Source organism: Centroberyx affinis, unplaced genomic scaffold, assembly GCF_046629955.1.
Source record: "Centroberyx affinis isolate AG114_WGS23_722 - 3 ecotype Tasmania unplaced genomic scaffold, CSIRO-AGI_Caff_v1 ptg000547l_1, whole genome shotgun sequence".
In the NCBI taxonomy this organism is placed as follows: domain Eukaryota; kingdom Metazoa; phylum Chordata; class Actinopteri; order Beryciformes; family Berycidae; genus Centroberyx; species Centroberyx affinis.
In genome coordinates, this window is record NW_027279192.1 from 106,759 (window position 1) to 117,075 (window position 10,317).

General features: G+C 42.5%; 1 protein-coding gene across 1 annotated transcript; it reads left to right on the forward strand.

Annotated features, from left to right (window-relative positions):
- The first annotated feature begins 802 nt into the window (after window positions 1-802).
- Window positions 803-9,314, forward strand: tapt1b (transmembrane anterior posterior transformation 1b). The gene is made up of 14 exons (XM_071517982.1): window positions 803-980; window positions 2,122-2,252; window positions 2,414-2,532; window positions 3,209-3,371; window positions 3,480-3,615; window positions 3,752-3,849; window positions 3,934-4,003; window positions 4,189-4,269; window positions 4,524-4,633; window positions 5,730-5,789; window positions 6,300-6,368; window positions 6,473-6,549; window positions 6,687-6,859; window positions 7,060-9,314. The coding sequence occupies exons 1-14, from the start codon at window positions 803-805 to the stop codon at window positions 7,311-7,313; spliced, it is 1,719 nt and encodes a 572-aa protein (XP_071374083.1). The 3' UTR covers window positions 7,314-9,314.
- The last annotated feature ends 1,003 nt before the right edge of the window (window positions 9,315-10,317 follow it).

Sequence of the window (10,317 nt, forward strand, 5' to 3'; positions counted from 1 at the left end):
CTTACCAAGAAAAACATGGACTGTAGACGAATAATGTGTCAGCTGAGATGTTCAAACTGCTGGTAGACCTACAGTCTGCTGTAGCATCACCTGCTGCATTTCTCTTCTTGGCTTTGCTCATTAATTAACTCATTAACTCTTTGTTTCTGTCCCTCTTTGGACCCAGATCACCTGGGAAAACGGGGAGTAGGTTTACAGATACTGGGAAGACTGTTTAAAAGCTTTAAAACATGTGGGAATGATGTGTTAAATGCAACGATTTGACTTAGGCCTATAATTAGGATAGGCCATCCCACAAGCTTCTCTGACCTGCATTTTTGTTGGTTGTGATACAAAGTGGGCTGAAGGCTGTGATAGAGACAGACTGAATTCACATGCTTTCAGTAATTAAAATTTTGCCCCTTCACCTCCCATGCCTGTCTTTCACTTGCCTCTTTTCTTATGTCCCCTTTCACCTCAAATTCTGTCTTTTATCTTTTCACACTGCATTTACATTTACATTTATATTTAGGCATTTAGTGATGCTTTTATCCAGATTACAACAGTCAAAGAAGCTTCAACTCCTAGATCATCCATTACAAACAACCCATAGAGTGCTGGAGATTACTTAGGCCTACTTCAAACTTTAGTTACACAGATAATAGCCATGTTCCGCAAAACAATCAAGCATCTGAAAAGTAGTCACTATTGCCAAACTAAACTCCTTGGTGACATCTGCTGGTGATTCAGTGAAACTGCAGGACGTGTTGACGTCGGCGAATGACGTACCAGTCTGTCTCCCAGCTGAGACAGTTTGGCGAAGATGGCGGACTCGCTATCTGCAGGTCTAGGAGAGGAGAAAGAGACGGAGAAAGAGGACAAGGATAGGGAAGGAAAGGCTGCCAAAACCGAAAAGAACAAGGAGAAGGACGGAGTTACGGAGACGTTGGGGTTCAACGATAAAAATGGCGGCAGTAAGGGCAAGAAACGCAGCCTCTCAGGTGAGAGCTAGCCTCCTGGTCCGACTACCACAGATTTCCAGTTTGCTAACGTTAGCTGCAGTAACCAGCGTTTGTTTTCATTTGTTAGCAAACCAGCTAAGCTTGCTGCACTGTATCTGTGGTTCAGTTTGTCAATAACGCTACTACGCAAGTGCAATTTCAGTCAGTTGATAAAGTGCAACGTTGAACGCTGCACCCAAGTCTGGATTGATGGTGTACCACAAGCTAACCTCAGCTTCTGTTTCTAATTGCACTGAATTACTGTAACATTAGCTAGCTAAAGTCAGCTGATTTCCTTCATGTGCATGCACATTTAAACTGATAGCAGACTGCCGGACTGGTTAGATTAGCTAACAGGTAGATAGTACTACTGAATTTAATCACGTACATGTAAAAACGTAAAAACGAGCCTGCATGATCGTTAAGTGAGCTGCAAAGCAAAACGTGCAGCTCTTTTGCATTGGCGGCTTGAGTTAGTGGGTCTGTGAAGCAAGTGTTGCTGAGTGCGTATATTATCTATTATCTGAACGGGTTGATTTAACTTATTATCGACCAATGACTCTCCTTGGCTTACGGTAGATGGTTATTTTTATCACCAAGGTGTGTGTTTATGAGTGCGTGTGTGAGAGAGAAAGTTCATTTGGAGGTGAAGTTCCCTAAGATTAGCCAGGTGGTGGTGTCAAGCCCATGGCTCAGAAAACAAGCAAGGCAGACAGACTGATCTTTTACCCCTTGTCTGTAGTTGTAGTTGAGTTGGTGTCCTAAAGCCTAAGAGGAAGGAAAGGTGATTCAGTCCAAAACCACTTCTCTCTTGCACGTACTTATGCTCTTGGGGTAAACCATGCAATCTTATTTAATACTAGACTGGTTGTAGTTTCTGACATTGTAACAGTCTCTCTTGAGTCTGATTGTCAGAGTCTCCTTTAACTGCCCATGATGTTATCTCATACTTCTGTAATGTAATATTGCGACAGCACTTGTCCCCAGGCTACCTGTCACTCTTACACCATATGTACATACTGTACGTGAGAGAGAGAGGGGATCATGAGAGAAATGATTGGCTTCAGTAAAATGCTGTAAGATCCACTAGACCTATGTGTATCTTTTCAATGTTTTTTTCTCTTTCTATTTTTGGCAATAGACCTGTCTCTGGTCAGGTTTATAACCGCTGAGCTGACCAGAGGCTACTTCCTGGAACACAATGAAGCCAAATACACAGAACGCCGAGAGAGGGTCTACACCTGCCTCCGCATCCCTAAAGAGCTGGAGAAGGTAAACACACAAACAATTCATGTTGAGAAGTTTTAAAAATGGTAGAATATGTAAATTTACTCTCTGTCCCTCGGTCACTCTCTCTCTCTCTCTCTCTCTCTCTCTCTCTCTCTCTCTCTCTCTCTCTCTCTCTCTCTCTCTCTCTCTCTCTCTCTCTCTAGTTGATGACATTTGGCTTCTTCCTGTGTCTGGATGCCTTTCTCTATGTATTCACCCTGCTGCCCCTCAGGGTGCTACTGGCTCTCTTACGACTCCTCACGCTGCCATGCTGTGGCCTCGGGTAAGGCACACGTGTACACATGCATAAAGACATACCCCACTGATAGACAGCAGACAGCATGCAAATTAGCACTTATGTAAGGAAGTTCAGGTTTTTTTTAATGAATCTTTTGGAGTAAATTTTATGAAAAATTAGTAATTTAGTCATCAAGTCTTGCAATTTTACCAATCTTTCCTAATGGCTACTTGTAATTCAAAGTGACTTATCCTTCGTATTTGGCCATTTTATTTTAAGCAGGGGGAGCATGCCTAGATACTGACAGATTATATTCTGATGTATGAAAATGTACAGGGTGTCTGTTGAACCTCTCTAGTATGAGTGATATAGGAGAGTATACTTAAGTGCACGCCTCCCTCTCTAGATGTATATGTACATGTGAACACACTGACATGTACATACAGATTTGGCCAAAGGCTACACATGGAAACATCCACACTTATAAACACGAAAACACCCAGTGTAATATTGTTCTCAACCTCCAGAGGACAGCACAGCTCTCTCTAACATTGGCCCAACAAAGCAGATTAGCACTAATGGGACAGCTTTACTCACATTCACTGTATAACCTGCAGTCTGTTGCTCTGTCACACGGTCTCTGCTTTTGGCTTTCCTCTGCTGGAATTTCCTCTGTGTTTCATGTTTGTGTGTCTGTGTGTGTGTGTGTGTTTGCATTTAGTGGCTCCCGTCTGCTCCAGCCAGCCCAGGTGTGTGATGTGCTGAAGGGTTTCATCATGGTGCTGTGTTACTCCATGATGAGCTATGTGGATTACTCCATGATGTACCACCTCATCAGGGGGCAGTCTGTCATCAAGCTCTACATCATCTACAACATGTTAGAGGTAGACCCAAACATCTCCGAAAGTTTACAATTCTGATGGTGCCGAACAATCAGGCACCCTCTCAGTCACTCCTTGTTTCCTCTCTTCCTTCCCTTGTTGTCTTGTCAGGTGGCGGACCGCCTGTTCTCGTCCTTTGGTCAGGACATCCTGGACGCTCTGTACTGGACAGCCACAGAGCCCAAGGAGAAGAAGAGAGCGCACATAGGCGTTATTCCTCACTTCTTCATGGCTGTGCTCTATGTCTGTATCCTCACTCAGAAGGACGTGTGTGTGTGTGTGTGTGTGTGTGTGTGTGTTTTGTTTGCTTCTGTATGTGAGTTGACTAGAAAGGGATAGGTCAAAAAAGAGCATATTTTTTTCCTGAGCATGACATATTCTAGTTCTCCATGCCATCCTCATCATGGTTCAGGCCACCACTCTCAACGTAGCCTTCAACTCCCACAACAAGTCCCTGCTCACCATCATGATGTCAAACAACGTAAGTAACGCACACGGACACGTAAACACAATTAAAATGCATGCAGCATGTACACACTCATGATGGTGTTTCTTGTCTCTGCAGTTTGTGGAGATCAAAGGAAGTGTGTTTAAGAAGTTTGAAAAGAACAACCTTTTTCAGATGTCAAACAGTGGTGAGTGGTGCAATAAATCTAAAACTGCAGCCAAATGTGTGCCACAAAGTCAGTGCTCTTTGGACATTTTGTACCTTGGCATTTGAACTTGTTGATTTGGCAGAAGGTAAATTTATGGAATCGAGCTCTGCCGCAGTGGGTACAAAGTAGGTTAATCCAGGATTGATTTGTTTTGTTTTCCATAGACATAAAAGAGAGGTTCACCAACTACATCCTCCTGCTCATCGTCTGTCTGAGAAACATGGAGCAGTTCTCGTGGAACCCAGGTAACGACCTCATTGCAGTAGAAAGAATGAAACACCACTGAAATCTGTGCAGCTAGTATAGCTCCATCACAGATGGATGTGCACATCACACCACTCTTCACAGCTCCGTCCACAGGCCTTGTATACAATGTAGCAAGGCAGCCATGATGCCATTTCACTGGATCACTCATTTCTGACTGTGGCTTTAAAGTATGGATTTACTATAATGATTACTGATGATGTCACTGATCAGGTTTTGATGTTTTTGTTCACAGACCACCTGTGGGTGCTGTTTCCTGATGTAGTCATGGTGATAGCCTCTGAGGTTGCCGTGGATGTTGTCAAGCACGCCTTCATCACCAAGTTCAATGACATCAGTGCTGATGTGAGTCTTTTTGCATGCTTTCACGGGTGTGCGTGTGTATGTGTATGTGTATGTGTGTGTGGTGAATTGAGTGTCTTAACACGTTTACGTAACTAGGGAAATGGTCTCGTTTGTTGTCTTTGAGGACAAACCACCTCAAGTAGCGGATTTGAATTGGGTTCCTCCTTTTGACCATTTTAACCTACTCCACTTACATTAAGCTACATTAAGCTTTTCTCTGTTTTATCAATTTCTCTCTCTGTCTCTCTCTCTGGTCTATTCTCTCTCTCTGAGGCGGTGGCAGGCTGATACATATCTTGCTGACAGGCTGCTAAAATTTGGGAATATTTCTTTGAATTTAGTTTTATAGGTTTCTCTTAGCTTGTCATATTTTGGACATGAGAACAGAAACTGTATTTTTCTCTCTCTCTCTCTCCTTGTCTCTGTCTGTCTCTCTCTCACACGCACACACACTCACATTCTCTCACACACACTCAACACACGTGAAGTACACATGCAGTAGTAGAAGGTAACTGTCAGTCAGTTGAGCCCATTTGCTCTTTGTCCATCCTGACCTCCTTGTTAGCGTCCCACCTCCTTCCCTTTCTTGTTCTCTTCCTCTTTGATTTCCTTTAGGGAGTGGTAACCATGGTTATGTAAGGGAAACCAACCCCGCAGGCAGAGATTAACCCTTTTATCTCCAGACTGTCAAGCTTAATTACACAAACCTCACTCACACTTCACTCACACCTGTGGATCTGTGTGAGCCCACACACCCATACCCACACACACAAACACTGTTTTTGCTTTTTTATCTTTTTACTATGACTATAAATTCCCTATTCTTCCACTCTTCCCACTTACATCCTTACATTCACCTGCAAGGGCAACTAATAGACCAATAAACCAGTACACTAGGTTTCCGGAAGTAAACAGGTTGATAAAGCCCATGCATGATTTATTTATTTATTTATTTATTTATTTATTTATTTATTTATTTATTTATTTATTTTTTGCAACCCCGATACACTCTCCTCGTTCCTCATTCTAAGTCAGTGCCTGCATGCACAGTTGTTTGATATTTTGATGTAACTTTGTCACTCTTTGCCTTTCCCAGGTATATGGGGAGTACCGAGCCAGCCTCGCCTTTGACCTAGTCAGCAGTCGACAGAAAAATGTGAGTGAAATAAATTCAAACATTTGCTATTTTTCCACCCAAACTTTTGAAATGTCACAAAAAATACAATCTGAATTAAGTGTGTTTCCATCAGCTGGGTTGAACCGAATAGGCTTCCTGAACATACAGAGTAGCTATGTCAGAAAACAAATCCATGAGCAAAATGGAAAAGTAAGAAAGATTGGAGCCCTTACACTATAATCATTATTTATTCAACAATTGCATTTCTGTTGGTGATTATTACATTATGTCTTTACCAACAAAAAAGTTTTTTTGATGAAGGAAAAAAGCAAGATAAAGACAGCATTTGCAATATTGAAGAAATTTTATCACAGTTTTCCAGTTCCATTGAGCTTTTTACTTTGATACATCATAATTTGCCATAAAAACACTTGGATGGAAACACAGCCATTGTTACAGATTGATTAATCACTGGTGGGGGAAGTGGACTAATGCTGGTTGTTGATGCTGGTTGTGGTGATGTTTACCTCTGTCCCTGTGTCTGTGTAGGCTTATACAGACTACAGTGACTCGGTGTCCAGGAGAATGGGCTTCATCCCTCTTCCTCTAGCTCTGCTGGTCAGTCACTATTTTTATGCGGATACCCACTGCTATTGATATTGTATATATTCTAGAAAATATACATATTTATCTGATGGTGTGTTTGTTTTTTGTTTTCTCAGTTGATCAGAGTAGTGACCAGCTCGGTGAAGATCCAGGGTTCACTCTCCTTTATGTGTGTGCTGCTGTTTTACTTAGGGTAAATGTCAAGTTTGCTCATGTTTTTCCAAGTATTGCACTACTGGAATACACATCCACAGTTTGGGTGTCATTCATTTTGTGTCTCCCATTTTTTCACTTTTCACTTTCAAAATATGTGTGTGTGTGTGTGAGCAGGATGATCACTCTAAAGGTGTTGAACAGTATCGTTCTGCTGGGGACGTCTTGTGTGTTCGTCAAAGAGGCAAACATGGAAGAAAAGCTCTTCAACCCTCCACCCTCCATCGCCTCCAGCCGTGTAAACTCCAGAGCGCACCGGACCAAACACATTCACACGTCACCACTGCAAGGTAGCGCACACAGAATATGTAAATTTACTCTCTCTCTCTCTCTCTCTGTCTCTGTCTCTGTCTCTCTCTCTGTCTCTCCCCCTCTCTCTCTCTCTCTCTCTCTGTCATCCTCACACTCAAATGTGACATGCCTAAATTGTACATTGCTTTATGGTTCTTTATACTGCTTATAGTAAATGCAGCTGCTGTCTCTCAAACAGAACCAGTAACAGACAAAGGAGGAATATCATCGCCATCGGTCAACCCTCAGCCCGCCCACATGGCGGAGAGCTCCGCCCCCACCCTGCCCACGAGCGACTCGGACACCTTCCTGACCACGCCTGACGAGGAGGATGACGACAAAATTATCAACGCTGACACGGGACTGGAAGGGGACGGGCTTAAACACAGAACGCCCAAGAAAGACTTGCTGGAGATCGACCGCTTCACCATCTGTGGCAACCGCATAGACTGATGCCAGAGGAACAACCAGTCAGTGTCCTGGGAACACAGCAAGGTTCAGGGATCAGACGCGGGTCATGGACTCAGACGAGACTTATTCTGGTGCAACCGACCCCTGGAGTATTTATTGATATTTATTACTGACTAAACCACCCAAGGCATATAGCTGTTATAACAAGTATAACAAGGCCACGCCAGACTTTGTCAGCTGGAACGCCTGCCCCGACTACAAGCCCAATCCATATCTTATCAACCAGGTAGACTGCGAGAATGGGTCATGGTTGCCATGGCAACCTTCAGACAATTGCGGGCTGATGATGAGGATGGGAAAAAAATGGCCTGCACAGCTGGAGAAGAGTAAATAGAGAAACAAAAATACATTTGTGAAGTTGTTCAAACTTGTCTCCATGTGATTGTAGGAACGTTGCAGCTGGACTGTGCGAATATGCGTTCAAAAGCACAATCATGTGTACAGGGGTGGGAGGAGTGCAAATTGTTTTTGAAAAAACAAAAAAGTTCTCAATTTTTAAGGTTTTTCAAAAGTCTGAAAAATTCTAATATTTGAAATGATGTTTTTATGAAGAATCTCAGTGCTTTTTTCTATAACTGATCGTGTTAAACCGCAGGACTAAGTTTCACAAACGCATCGATACATTCTTACAAAGTCAAGTCGTTCTGCAGACACACACCAACACACACATTTAAACAGTCTTGTTTGAAAGAGTTACTACGGTGCATGAGTGCATTTCCTTCACTCACCATCTTTGGCTCACGTGACTTCGTCACAACACTGACTTTGCCTTTTGAATATATTTAAAAGTTTGGAGGTTTTAGTATCATGCCATTAGTGTTGTTACTTTGAAGCACTGCGATAACACAGTGCCTGTTTCTGATGGCACTAGTATTTATTTTGAAGTGGATTCCATGCCAGATAGATTTGGAGGATATTTCATCTTGAAGTGATGTTTTTAGATAAGCTTCTTACCAATATGCTTCATGTATACCCTCCTCCTTCAAGCATGTAGCCTACAGATAATCATGACGACAACATAGACACACAGCTTATTTTTCATGACGATGGAAACTGGTCTAGAGAATTGTTTTAGTGTATCACACCACTGTCAGCTTGACCTCATTTTAGATTCACGGTGCATGACATTGGCATACCAGCATCACCTTACCATGTGTCCTAATTTTTTCCCATTCTCTCTGAAGCAAGGTTATGTTTATGTGCAGAGTGATAACGCAGAAAAGATTAAATCAAAAATCTGTGCAGGTGAAATGAAACCCCAGAGGGCACCGACAAGCTACAACTGCAGTGAGTAACTGCATGTAAATGACAACAGAAACAACATGGAGGAAAATAGAACACTAAGATCCATATAGTGACAAGGAAATAATAATAACATATCCCTAATGAGTGTGCACTGTGACCGCATGAAAGCATTAAACAAACACTGCAGTTTTCAAAGCATAGCCTGGAATTGACTTTTTTAGATTTGCAAGGGAGCTGGAAAATCTTATGTCTGAAGCATCATATTTGCCCCCTAAATAGAAGTTGCTGACATTGTCCATAGCTGTTGACTGCTGGCTTTCATTATTGGACGAGGCTCTTTCCAAATGCACATGCACCCGTCAGTCTTAGCCGCTGTAAAGCCAGGAGGTGCAGTTTAACCAATTAAGTGTATCGTACAACTCTGTAGCTGTTAAAGCTGCCTGCCATCCCCGGTCTGTAGTGCCAGGGAAGGCTTTTCATTGCCAGAAGCTATAGTCAATAGAGTGAAATAAATAACTGCATGTTTGGGAACGAAGGGTTAAGACTCTGGATGTATCGTGAAAGTGTGTGTGTGTGTGTGTGTGTGAGACAGAGAGAGAATTTTCAGTGCATGGATGGATCTCGCCACTTAAGACATATGTGTGAAGCAGATATTTCATTTTGTTTTTTCATCTCAGTATGAATCCTGTTTTTCATGTACAACCCATCTGTGTAAGGCATCTTGTACAGGGAAGGAGGAGAATAAAACAAGATTTTGTTTTGTAACTTCTCTGGTCATGTGATTTGAATGTCAAACGCAGAGTGTGTGTGTGTGTGTGTGTGTGAACCCACAAGTACAGTGATGAGTGTTGCAGTGAAAGGACTCACTACAGACGAGTATTTTGTTCACAGGACGAACACTGCGGTCCACTGTTCCCCCTGAATGGGCATTTGGAGGGTGTCTGTCATCACACACATTCACACGCAGGGCCTGTTTTCTGAAGGTCCAGCTCTCCGTTAAAAGATTTGGAAACATGATTCACGTTTTCTTCATGATGCAGACATAATTCACATTTACATAGAGTAGAGTAGTGTAGTGTCATTTAAACTAAAGTGACTGTGAGCCTGTTGAGGTGATCAGAGATGAAGTGAAAGAGGATGAAAGAGAGCATTGACACATGGAAGACTGCAATGGCATTTTCCCGGACTTGCGCAACTGATCCGGGCTAATGTTATGAATTGGATATTATTTGATTTTTTTTGTATTTATTTATATGTAACCGGGCCTCCTGTGCTTTGCCCTACATTTCACTTTGCCCAAATTTCAGTAGCCTAGACCATCTGATCACCTGCAGTTGGAGGTCAGCTGTTTTTACATGACACGATCTATTTCATAAATCTCGGCTCCCCTGACACACACACACAGACACAGAGAGACCCATCTTGATTGTTAGTTTGTTTTCTCCTAGTAAAAAGATAACATGCCACAATCTGCCACCTTGCTCCATGCTCAATTGAGCAGGTGGATTATAAAACACACACACACACACACACACACACACACACACACACAGCCTAGCTGCAGAAACAGGCAGATCTAGTTGTGTTCACTCTGCTCCCAAGGAGAGGTGGAGAGAGAGACAGAGCTGAACTTTGTATTGCATTGCACTAATTATGCTTGAGATATATTAAGTCAGAGATATTTACCTCCCCAAATTCAAAACAATGTGTAGGCTACTTATTTTAAAAACCTTCTAAGAGA